This window comes from Gouania willdenowi, chromosome 5 (genome assembly GCF_900634775.1).
Source record: "Gouania willdenowi chromosome 5, fGouWil2.1, whole genome shotgun sequence".
Taxonomy (NCBI): domain Eukaryota; kingdom Metazoa; phylum Chordata; class Actinopteri; order Blenniiformes; family Gobiesocidae; genus Gouania; species Gouania willdenowi.
The window spans coordinates 34,305,598-34,333,444 of NC_041048.1; the positions used below are offsets into that span (position 1 = coordinate 34,305,598).

Sequence of the window (27,847 nt, forward strand, 5' to 3'; positions counted from 1 at the left end):
ATCATGACGTGCCGGCATAGACTAGAATCTGACAAATCCTTCACCTAGTTCTGCTCAGCCGTTGTCAACACACCACATTTCCTAAATGATAATCATGTAATTCCCTGTAAATTTACCTCTCCTTCTTCTTTTAACCACATCTATTTGTAATGAGTCATATACATGGGAAAGTTACATCCTGCAGAATGTGCACTTCTTAATATTTATTGAAATGACCTTCTGTGATTGTGTCTTTCATACTGAAACCACAAAATAAATGTCTCTCTGTCCTCTGAAGGACATCGTGTCTGCACTGGAGGACCGTCTCAAGCCACTGGTTCAGGCTGAGCTCTCGGTACTGGTGGATATCCTGCACCGTCCAGAGCTGCTCTTTCCTGAAAACACAGATGCTCGCAAGAAATGTGAAAGTGGAGGATTTATATCAAAGTGAGTAAAAACCTAGACACAGCCATGGCAGAGATGAGCGACGTAATTAAATTAAACAGTTAACAGTTGTAATAAAGGCTTTTTAATAAAGGGAACAAGCTCAAACCCAAATGACAAAGACAGTTCAACTGAAAGATGATTGAATGTAAACCTTCGAGGGATTTAGAAGCTGCTTAAAGCTGCTCTCCGGAGTTTCTGAGAAACGTCTTGATGTCCCGCCCTAAACAGCCTCACTTTCTCCTACTGCCTCTCCCAATCTACTTGCAACCACGCCTCTACTTTTCTGCACGCGCATCGCGGAACATACCAAGGTTGCATCAGGTCACATTGATATAGGTCTGTGGGTCAGTTAAGAGCCAAAATCATATTTACCTGTTTGCTGTTGTGATGCACGGCCTTGTTTCCGTGCACACTTCCGCATTGACTTTGATTGACAGTCTCAAAAACAGGAAGTTGAAGCCTATTGGCTGGGCGCAGTCATAGGGCTTTTCCACCGGGCAGGAGCTGGAGCTAACTTGGAGCTAGCGCGTGTTTTGGCTACGAGCCATTCTGTTTCCACCAACATAGCTCCAGCTCTCAGAGCCAAAAACCAGAGCTACGCTGGCCCCACATAGCTTCTGGGCTATAGCTCAGCACTGGAATTGGCGGGTGGTAGGTGGGGTTATCGACGGTCCTCCGAAAACGAAAAGCAGCCATTTTTTTAAGCGCGCGAGCGGCTGGTCACGTTAGCGCAAATCCGACAAAAAACATTTTAAAGTGAGTCCAAAGTGAGTCAAAGAATACAGCAGTGGTCAGAGGAGGAGAACATTGTTTCCTGGTACTGTGGATGTCTGAAGAGGTTCAGGGAAAGTGGGCGGAGCCCCACGGACCGGACAGAACTACAGCCACGGAGGAACTCGTCCTGTAGAACTGTTACTAATCCTGGTAAGTTTTATTTCACCCTGTTGTTAACCTACTACCAATATTAGCTTGCTACAATATTCCCTGATCAATATTATGAACGTTACGTCTAATGTGGTGCAGGCTAGCCAGTTAGCCGTTGGTCAGCTAGGAAACCATAATACTTTAACATTCCTGAAAGCAGCTGTAATATTTCCTTAACCTGTATTCAGAACTTCCCTAATTGTTACATAATGATCATGTAATAATTTTACTGAACTATGTGGTAACAACGTTTCTGCTCATTTCAGAGTTGGATTTGGAGGTTCATCTGTAGCTCAGCTCAGAACAAATCCAGTTAGATTAATTCATTCTATGCAAACATCAACATGATCAATAGTATCTGTTGGTCCATCCTGAAATATAATTATACACCATTTACTTGAATTTATATTTGTTAATAAATAAATTGAACTATTATTAAGTACTAATATTATTTTCTATTCCTGGACAAAACAAGGCTCATTCTTAATCAAAAAACTTTGCACACTCTTTATTGTACACTTGTTTTACCATATTTGATTTACTATCTAGAAGTTTAGGGAAATACATACTTGACAAACATCCAACGTTATTCATAATATAATAAAAGATCCATCAGACTGATAAATAACGCAGGATACAGAGAACACACACAAAAACACCAGATTTAAAACTCCAGATCTCATTAAACTCAAAACTGTCCAAATGATTTATAAAGTAAAGGTTTACTTCCAAAAAGGGTTGTAGAAAATATTTTTAGAGAGAGAAGGGGAATATAATTTAAGAGGAGAACTACATTTCACGATGAAATATGTTAGAACAACATTCAAAAAGATGAATATAACAATATCAGGGGTTAAATTATGGAACTGTGTAAGGGGTGAAATAAAACAACATAAACCAGTTTAAAAAGCTTTTTAAATCATATATTGTTAGTAATGATAAGAAAGAAGAGTAACAATTTTACCAAGTACATGTCATATATATATTCATGTGTATGTACGTATGTAAATATGTTTGATGTGAATGTATTAACTGTATATATAAAACTTGTGTAGATTATATATTGGTAAAATTGTAATATAAGCTAAATGTTTTTTGTGTGTGATATTATCGAGAGAGCCTTGTTTAGTTTTGTTGTGATAGGGTAGGTTTGTATAAGCTTTGCTTCAACTTACACACTTTTAGCTTAAGAATTACACAGTTGTTTGTTTTTCTTTTTTCTTATTGTGGAGACTGCTGAAATAAATAATAAATTCAAATATTATTTTTAATGCTTCTATGTAGGAAAAAAGGAGGAAGATGTTAATGCAGATTTTCTTCCATGAACCAGGACCAGGACTACGTCCATGGTCCATAACCTCCAGCTCATGATGAACTCCTCAGCACTGGTTGGACTGGTGTTGGTTCTGGAGCAGATAAAGGCAGACTTTGGTCCTTTTTAATAGAAAACCCACAATCATTTTTTAAGTCAATGTTAATATATATTGAGTTGGTTTGTAAATCTATTTTTACTTTGTATAAATAAAGTTACTTATTTTGTATTCTACAAGGACTTTGTTCATTGTTTGTTGCCTACTTGTAAGCACACACGTATTTAATTTTTATTCAGATAATTTAATTCTTTATATCCACTTTTTGTAAACATAACCTGCTATAGCACACACGAATAGGTTTGTATTTTTTTATTTTGATACATTTATAGAATTGAAAAGTAAAATACTCACTTTATGAGTAGGACATTTAAATAAAATGCAATAGAAATTGATCATTAATAACACAAGTTGAACAGCATGATGAGGACACAAACATATATTTAAATACAGCATCCCTTCAGGTTCTCGATCCAAACACAGATGAATGAATGACATCAGGACACGTTAGTTTGACACAAACTTGCGCTGATTCTGGTCGTATTGAGTCGCAGCAGTGCAATCACGGACGTGCACAGTCAGCATTAAGATTATCTATAATGACAAACAAACATATCAAAATCAACTTATTGTCTTTATCTGCTGTACATATGCAGGTGTAGTTGAAGCTAAGTAGCTTAGCAAAGGCTAACACTAACATGACTAACGTCATTGTTAAGAAATATAACGTCTTTGATAGTTACTTGCGTTCACAAATGTTGCAGATTCCTGTGACTTCGATGAAGACGGGTAGAGTTGTTCAGCTGAATATTTGCATAGGATAGGATAGTATTTATACGATGTCAACAGTCAAAACATAGGCTTCATTATGGCGCAAGTGCTCATGGGTAATCTGACGTATTGTGGTGATGCACGGACATGGCTCCAACTTGCCGCTGCTGTGGTGGAAAACCAAACCGGTTCTTCAGCTAAACAGGACTAGCTCTGAAGTAGCTTGAGCTCCAACTATGGCTCTGAACGAAAAGCCCGTGCTCTAGGTGGAAAAGCCCTACCAGTTATCGTTTCCATTTGTATAGGGGTCTATAGGACAAAGGAGGGACTTATATACATTAATGTAGTGTATATGAATGACCACCGGCAGTAGACCATAGTAAAAGACTAGTTAGGTATTTTTTTGCATTTCAAAAGAATCGTACATACACATAGATTTCTCAGAAACTCCGGATATCAGCTTTAAGCAACAAAAAGCACTTCAAACACACATTTGTGGAGGTCAACATGTTTAACAAACTGTGAAGATTGTAAAGATTGTTCAAGAAAGTGCTCCATTTACTTAACACCAACTGGGTTAAAGTGGGTTTTTCCAATTTGTTTAAAATGCAAATCAGAATTATGGAAAGTAAATGTGATTTTATTTTCCCAAATAGTTTTTGTCGATTTACTTATCTACTGTTATTGTCGGCTCTTAGGCTGATCAAACATACCAAACAGTTGCTGGAGGAAAATGAGGAGAGGCTTTGCATCAAAGTGCTTCAAACACTGAGAGAAATGATGACTAAAGACCAGGGCTATGGGGAAAAGGTAGGGCCGCTCTGACTTCCTGTTTTTTGTCATCTTTATTTGTTACGCTTGTTCAGGCTAAGGTTCTCCCACACAAGAAAAGCTTTTTTTTTTGGTTTTTGCCATTGACTGAATGCCTTTCTCTCTCTAGTCCACACCAATGGAGATCTGAACTTCTAGTGTCTTAAAACAACCATCTTTGCATAATGGAAGCCCAATAAAATATTAACTTTAAGACAATTGATAGGGCTTAGTGCTATTAATAATTACAATAATCAAAGATTAATGCCACCCACTGATGTCCTGTATATCAGTGGTTCTCAACCTTTCAACCCAGATTTTATTATTCATCTGAATAATATCCACTATTGTCCAGGAAGTTCAATATTTGGGCCATAGTATATAGTCATCTTAAAGATGTAAATCCTTGTTTTAATCAATTTAAAAACCACAGAAATTGGTTAAAATTTAGGAAAGTAGGAACAATTAGTTTAAATTGGCAAACGATGGACATGACAAATCGTGAATGTGATTTAATTAGAAAAAATAAGCATTGATTATGGTGAAAAAAGGTTAAAAGTGACAATAATGGGTCAACATATGCAACGTTAGGTGGGAAAAGTGGTGGAAAGGTTTTATAAGTGCTGAAAATGTCTTGAAAGTGGAGTAAATGTGCAGAATGGGCATTGGAATTTGATGGAGAAGTGGCAGAAATGTGAGTAATGTAGCAAAAATGCATTTAGAGGAGTAAAAATATGGCAAGAAAAAGTGATGAAAACCAGTTAAAATATGGAAAGTTTGGTGTAGTTGCAGAAAAAGGGTAAAAATAAGTAAAAATGGTCTCAAATTAGTTTCTTGAAGGCAACTGGCGACTTCCTCCCAGTGTCTCACGACCCCAAGGTTGAGAATCCCTGCTGTATATGTATACTACAGCCTAGGGCTTGTCTACTACAGTGTAAGAAGGTTTGTGATCACTATTCATTATGGGGTCTATTCTCCCATGCACATAAGCCAGAAAAGTTGCGAAGCGGCGCAGTTTTTGAATGCGCGCAATTCTCCCCCTGTACTTAAGTCAGTTACTGCGCGCCTTCATCCCAGTTACACACTCTGGGTGGAGCAGCCCTGAAATGTGGGCGTTCCCATTGAAATCTGGCCGTACGCGCATTCTCCCATCTGGTTAAGTTCTTTTCCTCTCATGTGCTTTTGAACCTGGAACAAGTGCAGCGCCCCTATAAGGTGAAACATTATATTGCACTAAAAGTCACACAAACTCATAATATTACAAAAGAGACTCCCAGGAAGAATCCATTCAAACTGACACTGTTCTAGACGGGACAAAATGTGTTACATTTCATTATATTTTATCCATCCTAGGAGGATGGTGTGTACTGCGTCGTGGAGCTGATCAGCTGTGCACACCTGAGGTGCCCACATCAGCTGCAGCTCTGTACAATGAAACTCTGACACACAAACATTAATCTGTTGTTAATATGAGGGGAAAAACTGAGAGATTTTAACTGTGGTTCGGACAGAAAAAATGTGTTCAATCCTCACCCTGCAGTAACCTGATCAAATCAACATTACACTGTTACATTGTTTATCAACAAAGGCGTTTCAAATTAAAAGTGAGCGTTTATCATTTTCATGGATTTCAATGACATTTACAAGCGTTCAGAAAACTCAATGTTCTGTGGTTTCTAGACAGCCCCAAAAATAATGACATCATGGCCCAGTTCGCCTCCTTTGCTTCAGATATCCTTCATTCACGAACTACGTGCTTTGGTTGATTCACGCGCGGTGGGCGTGTCAGGAACCTGGACCAGAGAATACACGCAGAAGATGGGCGCATAACTGCAGGCGCGTAAAAAAACGCATAAGTCCAGACTGGAGAATAGGGCCCGGTGTGTGGCACATTGCCCAAAGCAGTTTGTGGTGAATATTACTAATAAAAAAAACATGTTCTGGTTTTCAACATTCTTATTTGGATGAATATAGGCTAATGTGGAGATTTTGTTTGAAACATGTCTTTGCATCGGGACTTTACTTTTGGTGAGAAAACAAAATCAGCTCAGGAGGAAGACTTTCTGAATAAGCTTTTTTTTCCCTTTTTTTTTTTTTTTTTAACTCACACCCATCTAATTTCTAAGAAATAACATCACAACCAGTACTAAACCTACATGCCCTACATTCATCACTAGCACTAATCAAGCTCTACTAACCCTCTGCTCCCTTTCACTTCTTGTTTTGCAGCTGATTGCCTTTGATGATGAAATGGATGTGGCTGAGGTTATCATTTTTCCTACTACTGTAATGTGTAATTTGGACATGTCCCCAACTAACCAAGTAGACATGCTTGTGCTAAGAGTGGAGTTTTGAGGCGTCATTTCCCATTTGTCACATGTGCTGCCAGTTAATTCCCTCTCTCCCTGTTGTGTACCTGCTAGAGTGGCTCCTAATGGCTTTAATTAGCTAGAATAGTGCTAACATGTCTCAATCATACTGTATCATATGCTTGTCTTTTGTGGCTATTCATTGTTGTTAATCTATTTGGTGTCCACTGGAGCACAATGGGGTTTTAGAAGAAGACCAGTTCATGGTGAAGACAGATTTTTTAATCTTTGATAGCTACCAAACTGACCTGATGAGGAGGTGTTTTCTTCTATTCGCTCTCATAACATTTTATTACATCAATGACAATAGCTGTGTTTCCATCACCCTTGGACATATGCAAAATCTAATTAGTGCAATAAAAACTTGTAATGGAAATCTGAATTTCGAAAAAAAAACTCAAATACAGATAAAAAGTTTGTGTGCTTTCATGAGGAGGTTTTTCCAGACATTTTGATATTGAAATTTATTGCAAAAGTGCCATGGAAACACTTTTTCCACAATTACGTAGGTCACATGACCACTTCTCTCAAAGTAAACATGGCTCAATACGTGTGGACATAAGAGGAGACCGAGACAATTCTTAGCATTATATTTAATAATTATTACCGCCCAATTAGACAGCTAACAACAAAGTAATAGGGAGTGTTTTAAGGAGGCTTGGAGCGTCCATCTTTCTGTATACCGAAGTCTCGCGGGATGAGATTTCGCGAAAGTTACGAGGCTCCTGCTCAAAAATACCTTCACTTGAAACTCATTCAAAACGCAGTTATATTTTTACATTAAAAAAATATATATATAATGAATTTATGCTAACCCCAAGAACTTTGATTGCGTTTACAAGCTTTATTGTCATCAGATTCAGACGACAATAAAGTCAATCAAAAATCAAATGAGACAAAAACCATTCTGTACAGATGAAATCCACAGAATTATGGTCTCAAGGACTTTCCACAGTTTAGAGGCCAACCCTAAAGACACACTTAACAGAGGAGTAACAAACAGTTCTGAATGAGATCTGGTTGGTACATGCAGTGGTTCACAGATGCCAATAAGCACTGAATCATTCACTTTTTACTAGAACCAGACTGATTCACCGCTACGTCCATTCCCGTGCACCGTGGCCTCAGGAGAGATCACTTGGAGTCCGGACAGAGTCAGAATATGAACACGATTGCTTCTGTACAAACCCAACGTGGTTATTTGGCAACTTTACGCAGTTTATTGTTTCTGTTCTATCTGAAGCTGGTTTCTGAACGTTTAGTTCACCGTGATGTTCAGTGGCTGTTACAGTTCATTAATTATGCTGTAGGGATAATATTATGCCTCCTGACACTTGTTTTCACTGGACATGTGTGTGTGAGACTGACTTAAAAATCCACACCTAACGCGCACCCTCAACTTTAAAGAAAAAAAATAGTGTCTTATGCGCCCCAAAATATGGTAGCTTCCTGTACACATTAGGACTGTTCTGATACACAGATCATGCATACTTTAGTTAATATTTTTATAGTCTGGAATGTTAGAAAAGCCTTTATCAAGTGATATCTATTAATTATTAACCAATGAGTTCCATAAAATGCAACCTTAAACAACAATATTCTACAATAAAAAAAATTTTAGGTGCGAAATAATCTCTAGTTTAACTAGTATAATATAAGCATATTCTACAATTAAATAGAATAAATAAAAGAAAACCCTAAATTAAAATTTTACTGCTGAGATTCTGTCCATAGTATTTTCATGAAAAAATGTAAAAGGCGTTTGCTGTTCGATATTTTTAGAGTTTAGAGGGATATCTAGAATATAACGAAGTTCAAATTTAACAAAAAATAATTTGAGTGAATCTTCTAGATAGTATCAGTACCTTGAAGTGGGACTGGAAAGTGCTTTAATAAAAGTAAGAAAATCAATAAAAATCTGTTTCTACTGAATAAAAAAGTAAAGAATAGAGATTGAAATGTGAGCCAGTGGTTCAAACAGTAACTACTTTAATAGTGGTGAGTAGAGAGTGAAAAGGAAACAAGTGCTGCTGCTTCGTGGGGAAATAGTTCTAAGGGTCTTTCCATAGTGAGAAGCTACGTGATGGCTGAGCTTCTCTTACTGCTGCTCTTTCCCTTTCTCTCCCTCCTTCTACATGAATCATTGGAAATCCCCGACTTCCACATAAACAAGGCTGTTCTCACAGAGCAGCTTTTTGTTTGATCAACCCCCCCTTATGCAATGTCTGAAGAATGTACACATACTGTCTTACACACGGCACATGCTCAGTGTCACTTACTCACAGCCATAAAAAAGCATATGGGCCCCTTCCCAATGGGCAGCAAGACTCCGACGGATATTTATATGACAGGACAAGCAGGCCAAAACCCCAGCCTCCGCTTAGTAGCAAAAAGTTAAAATGCAATTAAAGCCATTGTTAGCAGACCCCCCCGGTCCCTGAAAACACCATAAAAACTAATGCAGCTGCTGATCTAGTCAAAGGTGGGATGAAAAATTAATGACTTGTCACCCATTTTTGTATTTTGGAATTCATTATGTGTATTCATGTTATAATTTTTTTTTGTATGTATTTTTAGAGTAAGCTCTTGTTTTTATTCATTTCAGTCAACACAGTACAGTAAAAACATGTAGAGTTTCCCTCCTACATAACACAAAAACAAAGAAGCAACATAATATAGGAATATGTAAAACAAAATAACAACAGCAACAACCAGGCAAGCACCCAAGAGGGTAAACCAGAAAATATAACAAAATAATAAAATGTTAGACATAGACAATATTGTAGTTAGTCTTTAAGACTCATCCAATTACATGTATACATATCTAGCGTATATTGATAATATATATAAAATTCCCAATCGAATAATGTGTAAAGATACAAGGGTAAACAAAAATCCTAAGTACCAATGACAAATAATAAAAACAGAAGTCTTCTCCATCCAAAACTCAGAAATATGGTGCATAGTTGGTCTCTAGGAATACAGGTACATATGTGTTAAAGGAGGCATTACCAACTATAGCTGAAAAATAGGCAAAGCAGGTCTCCGTCTCTTAATGAAAAAGTCTTTCTGAAGTCTTAATAGGTGAGTCATTTCCTCCATATGATAGATGTCTTGGACTTTTTGAACCCAGATTTCATAAGTAGGGGGTTCCGGTTTTAACCACCTTAAAGTAATACACATGAGGAGCTCTTGTTTTTTTGCTGATGTTTTGTGTATTTTTCTATCATTTTGTACATTTATTTTGAGTCCCGCACAAAATTAGGTGTCTTACTTTTCTTTTCTTTTTTTTTCCAGAATTCGAAATCATGTGATAAAACATGAATCAAGGAAACCAATTTTCACTAACCATGAAATAATGAAGGAAAAGTTGTGTTTTAGTAATAAATTTGTTGTTATTATTTTAGTAATTTGTTGTAAATTCCCTCTTAATGTTTTTGTCTTTCAAATTGTACATTTTAAAAACAACAATTTTGCCTCCTTTACCTTTCGTTAACCAACTGGTTTCCACCATCTACTCTTCAGATTTCCACTTGCCCCTCCATGCATGAAAAACGATCTCATATTGCTTCATCTTGTCCTCATTTGTCTTTCTCCTCCTCCACCTTAGCTTCAGGTGGTTGAGGTCTAAAACCTCCCAGGTTGGTGTGCAGTATTACATCAACAGGGGGCACTGCGGTCGTTTCCCACTGGCAAACAGGGGCTGTCCCAGTTTCCTTAAATTAATGCTGCATGATTATTGGGTTTAGGCCAACTCTCAGCCTGCAGTTACATAAGAGACAAGCTCCCCCCCACCCCCCTGTTTTCCTAGAATTTTAAAATCTCCTCCGTCTTGTCACCTTCAGTGGCAAATTGCCAGTAAATGTGCAACAGACACGTTTTACCAGGACACGGTAGCAGCAGCGGCCTTTTAAGTCGGACAATGTAGGGCATGGCCTTTGAACTAAAATGACACGTGTGTGTGTGCGTGTGTGTAGGCAAATGTAGTGTGACATTTGTTTTTTCTTCATTTATTAGCTTTTTCTCTGTGTGTTGTACATTAATAATTAATAATCACTTATAAAGTCTGCCTTTAACATACCTTTTTTACAGATGTGTAAAGAGTACTGATATATCCTCCTCAAGTAGAAGGACTGTTACTTGAATGAAATTGACTCATGTACAAAATACAAATAAGTTATACATGAAATACTTAAGTACAAGTCAAAAATAGCTCAATTAAATAGTACTCAAAGTAAAAGTTACTAGTTACTTTCACCCCCACGTTTATTTTTGGTAATAAATCTTGCTCATGTATAAACTTGACCACATTTTGCACAATGGATCTTATTTGATTTTCTACGAAGGCATATGTATAAAATGGAAGGTTTGTCAAGATGTACAATTATTTTTTGAATAAAATAATACCATTTAGTTAAATTAAAAATTTAAATTCTCAGGCTCCAAGTAAAGCTAAATGTATGAACTCTAAAACAGTAACATGCCAAATGTGCCATGTGGGTAACAACATACTGTAATAGGTAGAAACCACAACTTGAACCAAAGAAAGTGGCTGTGCATTGATCAGAAATGACACGACTACGAACATATAGATTCTGTTCAATAAACAGTTTATGAAGAGACCATGAAATGGAAATGAAATGTTGTAATTTACTCTGTAACGGTTGGGTGTAGATATGTAATGAATTACTTTTCTTCTTTTAAAACATACTTAAGTACAAGTAAAATTACTTATTGAGAAATATACTGAAAAAAGTGCCCATGAATGCAACTCAATTACAGTAACATGAGTACTTGTAATTCGTTACTTTCATCTCTGTCTTGTTTTTTAGCATAAAAAGCTATTTTTTTGTATTGTGTAGCTTTTTAGAGTTTAGGAGCTCCTTTGCAGACAGTTGTTGGTAAAGTTGTTGCTTTGGGTTTAACCAATGGAAACGTCGAACATTTTTGGTCATAAAATGCCAATGTGTTTGTCTCAAGTGTGTTTGATCGTGGTTCTTCCAATTCATCCCCATTATTTATGTCTGGTTGTGCATGTCAGTTATTGAAAATAATAATTCTCCATAACTCTTGCTTCTCTGTGGACGCAAAAGCAACCAAACTAGTTCAACAATTAACCTTGACTAACACCACCCTTTTATTTCCAATCAGCTGACACCTCCACCTGAGCCTGAAGTCCCAGCAGAGGTGTGTTTACAACCCATATTTGTGACTCACTGCTGTGGATTTTGTCGGTGCTGTGTTTGATATTTCTGTATTTAACCAGATACAAATCAAGCTGATATGATAAAGACTTGTTTATGTATCATGGTGTGCTTATCCATTGCTCTCTCCTGGCTTCGTCCCACCATTAAGTCTTTTGGTTTTTGGAGCAAAGTCCAATTTCCTGACCTTCTTTTCAGCGTTGTTGTTGTTTAGTGAGTGAGCTGTTGATCCCATGCCAGTTTCCTGCTTGTAGAATGTGTCAGTAACTCACAGTCCTAATTATGTAACCTCGATCTCTCTTTGTTTATTTGTGGCTTGTGTTTGTCCCTGTTGAAAAGCAAATATTTGTTTATTTTAAATTATTTATCCACTTCTCCTGCTGTAACAACAAAGTACTAATAGATTTACCAAATATCAAAAAGTAAATAATGCTAACACTAGTCATTTTGTTGAGTAATGGGTTTTTAAGTTGCCATTACATGGTTCAGAATTAGATGTTCTGATATAATTCAGAGGAACAAAGTTAAAAATGTCTTACATCCAGATGCTTTCCCTCCCTCCTGCATGGTTAGCCTGGCTCTCAAGTCCTTGCATGCTGTAACACAGTGGTTCTCAACCTTTTCAGCCCATGACCCCCAAAATAAAGGTGAATCTGTAATAACCACATTTATTTATTGATCTGAACAATAGACATTGTTATCCGAGAAGTTTATTGCTATTTGGGCCACAGTATATAGTCATCTTAAAGATGTAAATCCTTGTTTTAATCAGAAATAATATGGGTTCAAAGGGACCAATAATAGTGGAAAAGGTGGTGAAATGGGATTATAAAAAAATACAGAAATTGATTAAAAGTTGCAAATTAGAGTGGGCAAAAACAGGCAGAGAAAGTGGTAAAAAAAAAAGGCTACGTAACCTAAAAAGTAGGAACAATTAGTTTAAACTGGCAAATAATGGGCATAATGTAGTGGGTCAACATGTGTGACACTGGCATTAGGTGGGAAAGTGGTGTAAAGGGTTTAAAAGTGCTAACAAATCGTGAATGTGGTTAAATTGGCAAAAAATAATCATAAAATATGGTGAAAAGATGTTTAAAGTGGAATTGGAGTAATGTAGCAAAAATGCATTTAAAGGATCAAAAATATAGCAAGAAAAAGTGATGAATAGGTTAAAATATGGCAAGCTTGTGTAGCTGCAGAAAAAGTGTAAAAATCAGCAAAACTCGGCTCAAATTGTTCAGAAAATATTTTTAGTTTCTTGAAGACATCTAACAATTTCCTCCCAGTGTCTCGCGACCCCAAATGGTGTCCTGACCCCAAGGTTGAGAACCCCTGCTGTAACAAAACTAATAAGCACTGAATTAACATCCTGTTTTTTTGTTTTGTTCTTTGGTAAATTTCTACCTTCCGCACCCTTTTGTTTTTTTCTTAATTTTATTGCTTTCCGCTAACTCACCTAAAAGGAGCTTGATCCTAACCAGCCAATGAAGCAACTGGAGGATCAGAAGAGGGTAGGTAAAGAGTTTGCTGTGCTTTGTTCTGGTCATCGCCTTTTTTTTTAGACTGGTGTGCAGTCTAATGGCTTCCAGTAAGTTTTATTGTTTGATTTCTTTTGGTGCAGCTTACAGTGGCTCTGTGAATGTGTTTGTTTTCTTTGTTCTTTACGGTGTCCTCGAGTGACAGAAAGGAACCTATAAATAAAATGTATCATATTACCTCCACCAAGGAGATAATATTTTCACCCACGTTTGTTTATTTTTTTGTTTCTTATTTTGGAGGTGATATATGGATTCTTGATTATTTAGAAAAATTGAAAAATTCTCTACCTCTCATCATCCGCAAAATTTCAAAAATCAATATCTCGTTTTGTATTCGCCCAACCTCTATACCAAGTTTAATCTTGATCAGATCCAGATTGCATTATTAGGATTACTAATCTAGATTACTGCCAATATTTGACACTTGGCAGAGATTTGCGTGTTCTTGTTATCATTATTATTGTGAGGCTAATGTCAAGTTATGAGAAGGTACATTATTACTGAACCCAAATGTATCTACATCTCATTAGCTTTATGTGATAGATCAGTATCACTAAATTATAAGAAGATTTCACCTGGTGTACACGAGACAAAATCATTAAAAGGCTCAAATTCAGTCAAAGAGAGTTTCTGTTGTTTCCATGCTCCTTTAAGGTTCCTCTGTGGCAAAGACTTTTGTTGTTGTTGTTATTTTATGAATGTAATTTATGATGTGTGTCTGTGTCGGCCCACAAACACCAGTCAGCTAAAGGTGACAACTAACCGTAGTTGGGCCTTACTATGTGATGCTTACAAATATTTTTTTCTTCAAATATCAGTATCATACTATGATTTTCAGAATCTGTTTTTATTGTCGCTGTTGAAAACCATTGTTTGTAATATTTCTTTCCTCATTTTACAAATGTGCATTGTGTTTTACAAGATGTATGTATGTATGCATGAAGAATATCAAAATGACAGTCAAGGCTCGAATCTCTTGTGTCGCTTTGTGTATCTCAAGTCACTCTGAAAATAAGGATGACAATTGATATCAGTCAAGGATTTTGTCAGGGTCTGTGAATGTGTTCATGGTTATTATACCATGTGCCACAGAAACAACAAAAGCCACAGCCCTGACTGACAACTCTTTCTCATTTATACTTTACATGTGTTTCTTTGTGTTATATATGTGTGCTGCCCTCTTATCAGTGTTGTGTGAATTTTACTGACTGTGCTGTTTGTCCTTATGAGGACAGAATAATATGTGTGTGGATAAACCAATATTGGATTCCAAGAACCTTTTTAACAAACAAACCTAACTTCTGTTTTTATCCGACAGGGAGAGGCTCTGCGGCAAATTTTGGTCAATCGATACTATGGCAACGTCAAACCTGGTCCGAGAAGAGATAGCCTCACCAGCTACAGCAATGGTCCGTTGGGTCCAGGAGGACAGGGCAAATCCCCAACAGGTGTGTCAGAGGAGATTTCATTAGGCTTTACCTCGTGTTAGTTCAACACAAAACAAATCTGAATTCTAGCTTATATTGTGAATATGATTGTCTATATTGACTATACAATATTACTATTGATATCGTGGGCATTATTTCTACCCTTTTTTGCTTCCCTTGTATGAATAGATTAGATTGTACTTTATTAATCACACAACGCGGCAATTCCCTTGTTAAGGCAGTGAAGAGATTTAACAAAAAGGCAAATGCACAATTTACCCTATGCAGAAAGGAATACACACAAAATAATTTATCTATACTAGAAAACTATAAGTGATGTATGAGATGTGTATATTGAATAATGTGTATGAGTGAGTATATTGTGGATAACAGGGTTATGTACAAAAAGATTTTACAGCAGCACGTATGGACACAAAAAAGGCACTGGCGGATTTTAACAGTCCAAGCAATACACTGAAAAAAAAAAGTAAATAGTTTGACCAACTTAATTTAATTTCAATTTCAATTGGTAACACCTAAATTATTCAAGTTATGTGAAATTTAGTTCATAGTTAGTTGATTTAATCAATTGCTTTAAGTCACACTTAATCATTTCATTACATTACATTGCATTAGTCCAACTTATAATGAGGGCAAGTCAACTTTAAAGGTACACTGCGCTAGACCGATAACTTTCACGCAAGCGCCCCTAGTGGCCACAAGCGCCACAACACTGTCGCAAAAATCAACAAACAGTCAGTCGGGCCAGCCTCCCTTGTCTTTTGATTGTGTATGCAGTCAGTAGTCGACCTGTAACTTCGGGGCTGGAGGAGCAGCCGCCGCCGCCCTCCTCTCCCTGCCACTGGAGTCCCGGCGCTAGGCCCTCCTCGATGCGTCAGTGGCGAGGTCAAATGACCTGGTGAAAGATGGTCCGTCTCTCCAAACTTAGTCGGTATTTCAAGAGGGATGCCCCGCTCGGAGGGTTGATACTGTGAAGTGCTGTATATTGGCCTGAGGAATCATTCAAAATAACTCATGGGTCAACTTTTTAGGTCAAAAAGTCCACGGTGTGCTTTTAAGCAAACTAAAAATTTTCAGTTGTTCCAAATCAATACTTTGTCTAACCCAAAAATGAAATACTGCTCCTTTCTATACCCGATATCATCTTTTCGTTTCTTTTCCTTGTACTATCGCTATGACCCAAACCAACGACCCTCTGGTTACAAATCCACTTGTGTAACCATTAGGCCACCCACTCTGCTTGTGTCATTGTTTAATGAAAATTCCTTTTGTGTCTAAATTAACTTTTTAGATCACCAGCCAGCATGGCTAGTAGATTCTTAAAGTTTCCAGCCAACCAGATTTTCCACCAACCACATTTTTTTCCAGCGAAAATAAACTACATTATGAGTGCCACAGAATAGATTTAAGCGCTCATGTTTCTTTAAATAGTTTTTATTTTAGTTGATTGCAGAAATACATTAATATGGTTAAAATATAAACATTTATTTTGAAAAAAATGTTGTAACAATGCCTAAAAGGTGCAATATGGAACTTTGGGTGTGTCGGCGAAGTCAACCTTTTATAAAGTATATTCTCATAACTTCATAAACATACTTAACCGAGATGAAAATTGGATCCTTGGAACACTATTTGAAGTTAGAAAGAATAGAAGTAATCAATAATTAGTATTAGAATTACATGTACTGTAGATATTTTTTTTACTAGCATGCATGCTTAATGTAAACAAACCCCACTCCACACAAACTGTATAGTGCACATTTTAAAGGTGAACAAGTGGTCAAAAACCAGCCACTCACGACCCGACGTCCAATTTCTTCTTCTTTTTAGATCCTCTTTCATCTTAATTTTCCCCTGTGTCAGCAGCAGCCTTCCTTTTTTGCAGTTCAGGTTTTTCCACACCCAATAAATATCTCCACACGTTTGTTTGTTTTTCCAGCTAATTTTACAACTAATTTTCATCTCCTATTGTTTGTTTTGCGCCGTTCTGTTTGTCTTCTCTGATAACAACAATCACGCTAACGTAAGCACCTAGCTTGAATGACATAGTGTTCATGGGAAATGTAGGCTTAGTATGACCAGCAGTGTTGCCAGATATACATTATGTTTTAAAATCTAAACACAAACAAAAACCCTCAAATTTCTTGGCGGAAAACAGGCCAATCTGGCAACAATGACTTTCTGCAGCCTGCCGATTCAAACAGACACAGCAGTGGTGTTTCATTTTTCACCAGCCAAAATGACTAAACGCTACAATGTTACCCGCCAAAGTTAACTTTTACCCGCATTTTGGGGTTGTTGTGTGTTATTTTAAAGCCCTTCTAACTATAGTTTTAAGTCAGCAGAAAATGTAAAACTAAACAAAATCTGATGTTTTTTCTAGAGAAATTCTAGAGAAGGTGGAGGTGTCGTGTTGTCAGACGCACAGCATCACAAGAAACCTTATTCATTCAGGTTCACTCAAATGAGAATAGCAGATTGTAGACTTTGTTTACTATATCTAAAGAAAAGCGTATTTTTAGTGTGTTTATCAGGAAAAGGTAATAAATAAAATGGCCTATGATAACACCAGGGCGTGAAAACAGTACTAGTAAATATACATTTAAATACATACGTGGTAAGTAGAGGTTTTGTATAAAGTATAACATTGCACATGAAAGAAACCGTTTTTTATATGAAGAAAAGGTTCATTATTAAGACAAAAGCAGTAATGTTAGTTAGTTGTATATTTATTTTTGCATAAATATTGTTGACATCATCTTCATTTAGTCAAAGAATTTTTACTAAAGTCATTCCTGAGAAGCAACTAGAAATCAGGAGCCACATAATCCTAATTAACTAGCAATATGGAATCATACTAAACTAATAATGCCCAGGAAGTGCCGAAAAAAATAGTTAAGTAAAATTAGTTGCTTCAAACTGCCAACTGTCAATTACTTTTTGAAATTACAATTACGTCTTCAATTATCCATGTTCAATTCAAACTCAATTACATTGACCAGCATTTTTTACAATTTACAATTAAAATACAGTCATTTTCACTCTGAAATTAATTACAATTACATTCTCAATTACTAAAGTTAAAATTACAATTATTCACAATTACTGAGCCTTTTATAATAAAACGTAACCTTCCTTTTGTGTTAGCTTTCTGTTAGCATCTCTTATGATAACGGGTCGGTTTTGACCCATGTTGTCTTAAATCAGCTGTAAAATACACAAAACAATATTACATCCATCGTCTATTTTGTTTTTCATCTCTTGGTTACCTCGTTAGGCTTCCTCATCCATGGAAATATTGGTATTAATATTTTTGGTGTCACTATACCCCTAGATTTCAACTTTCTTTAAATGGGTAAACTTGATATGAAACATATTTTAATAATGGTTTACTACATAGGCCTATTTGTAAGCCATGTAACTATAACACGGTTTACCAGTTTTGCATTTAACTACATTGAGTTTTCATAAAATGTTCATGACAATTGCAATTACAAAGTCAATTATCTGAACTCAATTACAATTCAATTATGATTACAACAGCAACATATTTTTTTCAATTACAAATTCATAATTGTCATTGATTACAAATTATGCGATTACAATTATAATTGTAATTCCTGCCAGCAAGAATATAAAAACACAAGTAAACCAAAACCAGGCAGCTGTATTTGTGACTCATATATTCAATCGTTCATCACAGATATCACTGATGTTTAACCAGTAATGATTGAAAATGGATGAAAAGATCCCATCATATTCACAGCCATGGTCCTGAATTACATTAAGCCACTTGAACCTTGGCTCTGCCACTGAGGGTGATGACTTTCTCCCCAGCGTAAAGCAGGCCGTGTTGTTGCCTGGCAACCAGAAAGCCTAGCTCTAGCTAGAATAGGATGTTATTAATTCATTTGCTCACTCATCTTGAGCTGCTCTAATGGTGGTTATTCCTCTCTGAACACCTGGAAAAGCAGCAAGCACATTAGACACATGTAATCTGTCATTTTTTTCACACTCCCACGGTTTGTTACATCACTATTTTTTTTTTCCTGCTTGTAACCCCAGAATTAACCACCCATACTTATAAAATACTTAAATATATGTATATGAAACCATTTCATGTCAGCTTTTAACAGACAAATGCCGTTAACACTTTACTGAAGTTTTAAAAATAAGGCTGACATTGCACTGTCAATATTTTGACATGGCACCTGTCATTAGCATGAATAAGGTGTCATGAAGGCTGTCATTAAGTGTTAAGTGAACCCTAACCTTAACCCTTAACCCTACTTAACTCCACTAGATCTCTCCCCCAATCCAAGAAATGCCAACATAGCTCCAAAGGTGTCATAATTTAGCGAACGACACAATGACAGCCTTAGTGACACCTTACTCATGCTAATGACAGATAATGACAGCGTAAGGTCAGCCTTATGTATAAAACTTAAAGAAAAGTGTTACCTGAGTTCCTAAATAAATATTTGACTGTAAAAGATGACTTGTTTATCCTGCTTCCTTAGTTGTCAGCTCTGGGATCGGAGGTCGAGGTGAGCTGAGTTTGGCGGAGGTGCAATGCCACCTAGACAAAGAAGGCGCTTCTGATCTGGTCATTGATCTTATCATGAATGCCACCAGTGATCGGATCTTCCAAGAGAGCATCCTGTTAGCCATTGCCCTGCTGGAGGGCGGAAACACAGTTATCCAGGTAAGTGGTTGGTTTATCTGGTTTAGTAATGCAACGCACAAACATTGAAGCCAAAGGTAGGTTTAAGGTTTGAAGGAGAATCTAGACTCTCTCATTCAACATGCAAATAACACAGGTGGGGGAATATTTACATAGGTGTAAAAATCTTTAATGAAAACATATTCATTTTGCGTTTTAAAAGCATTAAACTTAATGCCATGTAAGTCCAGGTAAATTAAGATTGTCTGTGGTTGATATGACTTTTTTGGGCCAATAACGATAGCGTTATTGGGGGTGTTAAAAAGCTGATATCCGTTGTATCTGCTGAAAACCAATATATTGGTCAATCAGCAAATATCTGAAATAACATTGATAAATACTATTTTCTAATAATACTAACATGTGATTCAAGAGAAAAAAGCAAAACACTACTAAATTAAAATAAGTACGTATATTTAAAGCGACTGATAAATAACAAAATGCAAACTTGTGCAAACTGTATTTCTGGAATACAGTGTTAAGAAAATATTCAAAAATGAAATTCCTGAAATTGCAGTAAATATAAATTATTTTTTCTTAGAGGCAAAATGTAACCGTAAACAATTAAATAATGCACTTCTCCCAATGTTGTACGTTTGTAATCAATAGGAATGCAACAACTTTTGTGGCACGAAATTTAGCAAAATAAAAAAATGTAAAGGTGCAAGAAATAAAAATCAAGTAAAAACGTTTTTAAAAAGCACATGGTCGTAATAACATTTGACTCCTGCTTACTGTAGAAGCTGCACTGCAGTGATTACAAGATGGCGGACAATGCCGATGCTCCATCGACTCATAAGTTGGTTGTTTGTAGTGATGCATCGAAAAAAACTACCCGGCTGAAACAGCAGAGGATGAGACGGAGCATGGAGTGAAAGCAGGGAAAAGTTTACTCTCAGGTGCTACTCAGGTATTTTGCACTGTGAGCCTTATTGTATTTTATATTGTAGTAATAATTATTGCTTAAATCAAAAGTGACTGCTTATAAACCAGAAAGCACACAGCCACAGAATATCCATGCAGCAGAAAAGGTAATACATCAGTTACATATTATAGCCTGACCCATTCATTTTTGATGGCTAAAATCAGTCGCGCCGATTAATCGTTGGGCCTCTAGTCCGTGATTCTCCACTGAAACCAAAACAAAAAACAAAGCTGTCTAATTGACATCTTGACATTATGAAAAGTTCTGCTCAGGCCAATGAGGAAAGGGAACAGTAGTCTACTGAGAGACGTCCAGACCGTGCAGCAAACATGTCATCACCTCTGCACAGCTCGTCAGGGGTTCCTATGGTAACTCCAGCCTTGTAGAAAGTAAACTGAGAGAGCAGCATAGTGTGATGTCTGCAAAAAGTCTGCTATGCATGCTGTGTGTGCCTGTATGCAAATAGTTGATGAGCATGCTTTTCTCCCACAGTGTGCACGCGTGCATGCACAGTGCACACTGTGAGACACATGCATGTGTGCGTGTGCCACGTGTAATCCATGCCTGCGCCTTCGGATTTTATGCCTGCATGCTCTTGTGTGTCGTCTTAGATAAACCACCCTGTTTCATAATAGACTTGGATTTGCATGGTATCATTACCTGACGAGGCTTGACTTCCCTAAGTGTACACAAAGACGCTCACATGAGTCCTGTTGCATAAGAGCAGCCTGCTTCTCTGGCTGGGTGAGAGACGCCCTTAGCCCCAGGCCTCCTTACATTCTTGTCGGACGCTAACTGGGTCATGCTTTAGCGGTGAGCATGACAAACTCATATGCCTATGAAGGAGGTCCTGTTCATTTCAGAACAAGAAAAGCAAAAACATAAAACTTTTTGTAAATCATAGGTTTGTCAAATTATGTCATCCTCCTTTGCTAATAAATACATTTTCTTTCATACCAGACTTTTTTATACATTAGTTGAAATTGTACTACTATAGATATGAATATGGGCATAACTTCCTGTGTAGCAGAAGACGTGTTAGTTAGCGAGTTGCTCATCGTAACAACCAAGTTCATAAAATAGTTTAGTTGTTATGTTTCGTATATACTGTATATCGTTACAACAGTCAAACACAGTGTTGTTTGAAGCTGAAGGTAAAATAGATAAAGAAAAGACTGATATTTGTCTAAAAACTTAAACCATAGACAATTGTTTTTCATTAACAAACTGTGCAGTCTTGGCTCTATTTGAGTTTGCACTTGAAAAGTAGACTTTGTTGAAGTGAAATTACAACACAGCAGATGCATAACATTTTCATGTCTTACACAACCAGTGGTTACCACGTTTAGGACAGAGAGCTTCTTGTTTGTCTAAATGAAAAGCAGCACGAAAAAATGGTCGAAGATTTCCCTAAGTTTTGATTGTTTGGTTTTTGACGTAACCCAGAGCTGTTGGCCAGCCAATAACATTTTTTTTGCAAAAGCAAGATTTGCCATGAACCGTGCTCTAATCTTCTTCGAGAGGATTAGACCATCCATCCATCTATCTATATACACACATACTGTACATATATCCATCCATTTATTCCTGCTTTAGAAAAGGCACACAGGGCAAACATCAGGCCACCAATCCATTCAGACAATTAAAGAAATTTACACTTTGGAACCCCAACCGCTCCTTTGGAGCTCTGGGGAAACACCACCAACTTCTGTTCCTCCAACTTGATAATCAGAAGGACTTTTCAGGCCTTTCTTAAAAATTATAGTAATATGTTGACACTTTAAAGATTAACTGAATAAATGAAATTATAAGAAATATAATCAAAGCACTCTGAAAGCACAAATCTGTGCCAAGCACTGATTATCCTCTTTGTCAGATATTGGCAGTTATCTGGATCAGTGATCCTGATCATGGTACCTTGATCATTCACACTTTAAAGGCTTGGAAGCAAATTCTATCCCTATTAATAATGATACAGTAGCTCTAAATGTACGGGCACCCCCATTTTCTCAAAAAATTATGAAGAAATGCGCAATCCGCATCCGATATGGATGAAACTTGGTGGAGCAGTTTGGAAACCAACCTGACATAACTGAGTAAAATATCATTAAAATTGGTCAATTATGAACAATGATATGCATTTTAATTTAATCCTGCTAACAAACAAATAAATAAATGAGTTATTTTTATGTGATATTAGCTCCTTACTCCTAATAATTTATTGATCAATATTGTGAACATCGGTTTATTTTTTGTTAATAGCCATTAGTTGACTGTTTGCACTATGTGATGGAAATTAAATTAAAATGACAAAGTCTTTACTTGATAACATTATCTTAAGATTTAATTTTTTTTAGTTTAACGCATCGACAATATGAATTCATTCAAGTTAGATAATGATGTTCCACAACAAAAAGTAATCATATTGTGAGCATGAAATGTATTTTGATGTAGTCACCACACTTAATTACATTTTTTTTTTTTTTTTTTTTCAAAATAGCTCTGCATTGCTTCTGCTAATAGTTTGATTGACCTGTAAGATAATAACAATATAGGTTTATATTCTGATCCCAGGACATTGACAGTTTAATGCCTGCAATATGTTTTATTTTTACCTTATCTGCACATGCTGTCGAAGCGCAATACTACATGTAATGCAATATTTTTATGAGAGCTATGCATGTTTTATTATTGCAATGAAATAAATACATTTATTTTATTGCATACTGTAATTGTGACCATCACCAGCCCTCTCCAAGGAAAGGTAAGAAAAACTTTATTATAGAGAAGATTTAAAAAGAGAGGGCAGTGTTACACCTTGATGTTAGACCAAACACACAGAAAACACCTTGGAAGAAGACTGAGATAATGCAGAATTTTAAATCTGATTGTAGTAGAACAAAACTCCAAATTTATCTCGAACTGTACAAAATAAGTCTGCGTAAATTAAATGATGGCTTGTTCAAAGCGAGGCAGCATTTCTTTTCTGAAATTATTACTAAAAACATCAACAACTGTCCCACATTGTTTTCTGTAATTGAAAAGCTCACAACCTCCCCAGATCAGATAGTCCCTGAATTACTTGAACAGCTTCAACCACTGAGGGATGAGTCAACTGCAATGTTAGTTTATTACAGTGAACCCAAAAACAATAGTGGAAACTGTTCAGCAGCTGAATCCATCAATGTGTTCCCTTGACACAATACCCTCAAACTTCTTTAAAACTGTTGTAAAGTCAATTGTCACTGATTTGTCTCAGATAATTAACTGCTCATTCCAATCAGGCACAGTACCAAAATCCCTGAAAGTAGCTGCTGTGAAACCTCTGTTAAAAAAGAGAACACTGGATTACTCTATACTGGCCAACTATAGACCAATCAGCAACCTTCTATTAGGGATACGCCAAATATTTGGAAACCAAATATATTCAATGATGCAATCAAACAATGAGCAGTGACGCGGTGTCCGACGCACAGATTTTTTACGCATTTTATTCGAGGCTTGACATACAGCCACAGTTGTTAATGTTTTTGTCTGTATAAAACAATTTTAAGATGTCTCAGATGTCATAGTTTACTTTATTTTGAAGCTGAAGTACTGTTATTGACAAATCTTTTCTGGGGTGGGATATGTTGTGTACCTGTATAAGTGTATGATGTTACAAGCACTCACTTATTGAGATTGAGCATTTGGTTAATAGGGCCCTATAAAATCAACGGAATTAACGGAATCGCGGACGGAATCACGGAATCGACCAATGAAAATGGTTAAACGCGGAAATCAAACAGAATCGGCATGAAACACCGTCACCATGGGGCAAAGAACTTTTTTATGGGGAAATGTTTCTGGGGACTGCTTATTAGGTGCACCGCCATGTCCTGGCTGCATTAATCTCCGCCTACAGCCACAAACACAGACTAAAAACAAAACAAATCATTACTGACTCCTAAATACAAAGCCACGAGTGCCCGTTTAACTTTGCTGTGCTTGTAAAGCTCCATCTGTTTTTTGTGTATTGCAGTGGTGCTCCTTGAAAACGTGATCAGCTTTAATCATCTTCCTCTGCCCAGTGTTCAAACTGTTGTGCCTGGCTAACTAAGAATTACTCAGTCCGTGTTATCCTTTAGTTCTTTTTAGTTCTATCACAAAACAGCCGTCTACCACCTAAAGAACATCTCCAGAGTGAAAGGTTTAATGACTCAAAAAGATCAGGAGAAACTGGTCCATGCTTTTATCTCCAGCAGACTGGACTATTGTAATGGTCTTCTGATAGGAATCCCCGAAAAGAGCATCAAACATCAACAGCTGTTTCAGAATGCTGCAGCTTGGGTCTTAACCAGATCAAAGAGGTCAGAGCACATTACTCCAGTTTTAAAGTATTTACACTGGCTCCCAGTCAGCCTCAGAATAGACTTTAAACTTCTGCTGCTGGTGTATAAATCTGTGAATGGGTTTGGTCCAGAATACATCAGTGAGATATTAGTCAGGTATGAACCCAGCTGGTCTCTCAGATCTATGGACACAGGTCAGATAGTGGAGCCCAGAGATCACAGTAAACATGGTGATGCTGCTTTTAGTTGTTATGCTGCAAAGAAGTGGAACAAACTGCCATCAGTGCTGCGAATGATTGAGAGGGAGATTTTTTGTCATGTTGTTGTAATGTGTTGATGATTTTTAGCTTTTTTTTTTACTGATTTTATGTTTTTGCTGCTGATTTTAATGTTCTTATTGATTGTTAAGCTGTTAGATGTTGTCTATTGCACTTTTTGATCAGGTAAAGCACATTGAGTTGCCTTGTCTATGAAATACGCTATACAAATAAATTTGCCATGCCTTGGTGAGGAGGGAAATAACAGGGAAGAGGGAGTTAGGGTGGGACAATGGAAGGAGTGGTTAAGAGTCAACAATTTTGGTGATGCTACAATTGTGCAATATCTGCAATGTGAATGAACAACACAACCATTATTGTGATGGTAATTTGGTTTTGTTAGAAGAAGAAACATTTGATGAACTGCTCACGTATATGTCACACATTAAATGCTGATCTACATAACTTGCCTGAAATAACTGAAGCAGGCACAACTCACCACAGAACAGATAAATAAAATATTGTGTTCAAGATGAGCTCACACTGTTAATCTTCAGCTGTAACCAAAGCAGACAGACACGTAGCACCCGCACCCACACATACTTGTCTATAAACCCCCCTCGGCACAAACGCGTGCGTACGTGTGTGCGCGCATGTGTTTGATATAATAGATGAAGTGTAAAATCTCTGCTCCTCCCAGCCCGTCATCCATCTTCTCAACACTCTCTACGTGACCTCAGATCCCCAACTGTCACAGGAGCAAACAGGTGCTGCCGCTCTTACTCATTAGGCTTGTCGTGGCACGCCACCACCCTTAAAATCCATCCACTCGACCCCACACCCACCCTTCCCTGGTTGAAGTTCACTTAACACCTACCTCTTGGAAGGCTTTAAAAAGACTTTGGACAGTGAGTTTCTAAGTATCAATGCCATCAACACAGACTTTTCTGTCTCTTATTTCTACAGTGGATAAAATTGGTTTTAATGCTTACATGTAGCTTTTTGTACATATCAGTGTATTCACATTTCAATTCATTCGTTTTTAGTCTATACTTGTCGTGTTGGCTGTGAAGAATTCTGTGAAAACCTCATGTGTTTTTGATGTTTTCCATTTTTGCTGGCAGACCCATCATAACTTAAAAATACAAGAGCAGGCATGAGTTGGGCAATGCAAACCAAAGCCCACCTATAGGCTTAAAATGCTTTCTGTCAATCACCAATGTGTCATGCTGCAAAAACAGAGGACAGCTAAGAGGAAAGAGGGAGCTGGTGGTGTAAACAGGCCTTACATAACCAGCCTGTTGTCTTGCCAGAAGCCGAGGTTGCCACTGATGAGAAACAAAGAGAAGAGTAGAACTGGTGAATAAGCCGTGTTGTTGTAATACATTCACAAGAAGTGAGTTACCATTGACCCAAACCAGTTACGCCATCTTGAACGTATATCGGCATAGGTCACAGTTGGTTTATTGGCTGCTTAGTTGGACACAGATAGGGTTGAGTCTTCTCACAGAGACAAGCTGAGGCTGAATGGCTGACCAAAGTTTCAGTAAAGGATGACGGAGCAGTAAGGAGGTGGAACCATGGGCCAAATTTAATGCTGGTCAATATCAGGACCTTTTCATATGATGTAAGATTGGGAATGGTTGAATATAGTCCTTTTGCATAATATGCTCTTTGCTATAGGGTATCTGTTGTGTATTTTACCTGTAAGCGCTATTAAAAGTTTAGACATGATACGAGAGGTTTAGTCTGGTAAAAAAAAATTTAAGGGTGCTTTCACACCTGTTTAGTCCAGACTCGGTCCAAATAGGCAGAGTAAAGGTGATAATGCGTTTGCGTTCAGAGCGCAACTTGTTATCCGCTCCAAACAGCCTCTGGTGCAGTTATTTGAGCTAACAGCGTGAGGGGGCCATTACTGAAGTAGAGACTTCTCTAGGCAGCAAAACAGAAACCGGAAGAAGAAGCTCTCAACAATGGGTCAAAGCAAGCTCTTAACAATGCACAGAGACTTCTGCCTTCTTTGTTTGTTCTTTCACAACATTTAACAATGAAGCAGCAACAAGTTGCTGTGCTTTTGGTGGTTTTAAAGTCCTGTCAACAGCTCTCCTGATCACCCACAATACAGCGTGCTCTACGTCATTGCCAATACTTTTTGCTTCTTTTGATCTGCTACGACAGTGGTAGTGTTCACGGTGCTCCTCTAGGCTTTGATTGGAAATGCTTCGATACCAACAAAAACATCCGCTTTATGGTTCACCTGTTTGATCCACTCTAGTTTGTGTGTCCACACCGACCAAACAAGATAGACTATCTGAGCAAACAAACGTTTTATCCGCTCGAGGATCTGTCATTGTGAATGCATACTAAAAGTAATTGTAGGGCAGCCAGGAGGAGACAAGACCTGTTTGTCAGGGAGACACGGATTCCACCATTGTGCTTACCCAAGATGTTGGTCATGACATTGGGTCTTTGCATTAGCGCTGCTGGTGGTTCCGCGTCATCCCAGACTCGTACCCTGATAAGTGCACCCTCTCTCCTTTTCATGAGCACAGTAAGTACACACATGCTGTACGTAAGGGTGGCCATTTTTGCAGTTGCGAACATGTGCAATGGATGCGCTGCACACATACACGATACCGGGAAGCACACGTAGAGGACAATTAGTTCTCGCAGATGGAGGGGAAAGATGGCTGTAAATTTTTACTGCGCATGCATCTCTGCAATGATTGACAGATGACATTTGACCAATCA

The 27,847-nt window shown here is 37.3% G+C and overlaps 1 protein-coding gene across 11 annotated transcripts in view; it reads left to right on the forward strand.

The window, feature by feature from the left end:
- The window catches only part of itpr1b (inositol 1,4,5-trisphosphate receptor, type 1b), a 137,784-nt gene that overhangs the window by 55,852 nt on the left and 54,085 nt on the right, over window positions 1–27,847 (forward strand). For 5 of the 11 annotated variants that reach the window (XM_028448177.1, XM_028448182.1, XM_028448178.1 and 2 more), the window contains 7 exons: window positions 278–426; window positions 4,190–4,301; window positions 6,531–6,566; window positions 11,822–11,857; window positions 13,338–13,385; window positions 14,731–14,860; window positions 19,381–19,565. In XM_028448177.1, coding sequence (XP_028303978.1) covers window positions 278–426; window positions 4,190–4,301; window positions 6,531–6,566; window positions 11,822–11,857; window positions 13,338–13,385; window positions 14,731–14,860; window positions 19,381–19,565 — 696 coding nt within the window. The remainder of the gene's footprint in view (window positions 1–277; window positions 427–4,189; window positions 4,302–6,530; window positions 6,567–11,821; window positions 11,858–13,337; window positions 13,386–14,730; window positions 14,861–19,380; window positions 19,566–27,847) is intronic. The other 6 variants (XM_028448186.1, XM_028448187.1, XM_028448188.1 and 3 more) reach the window with 4 other exon arrangements.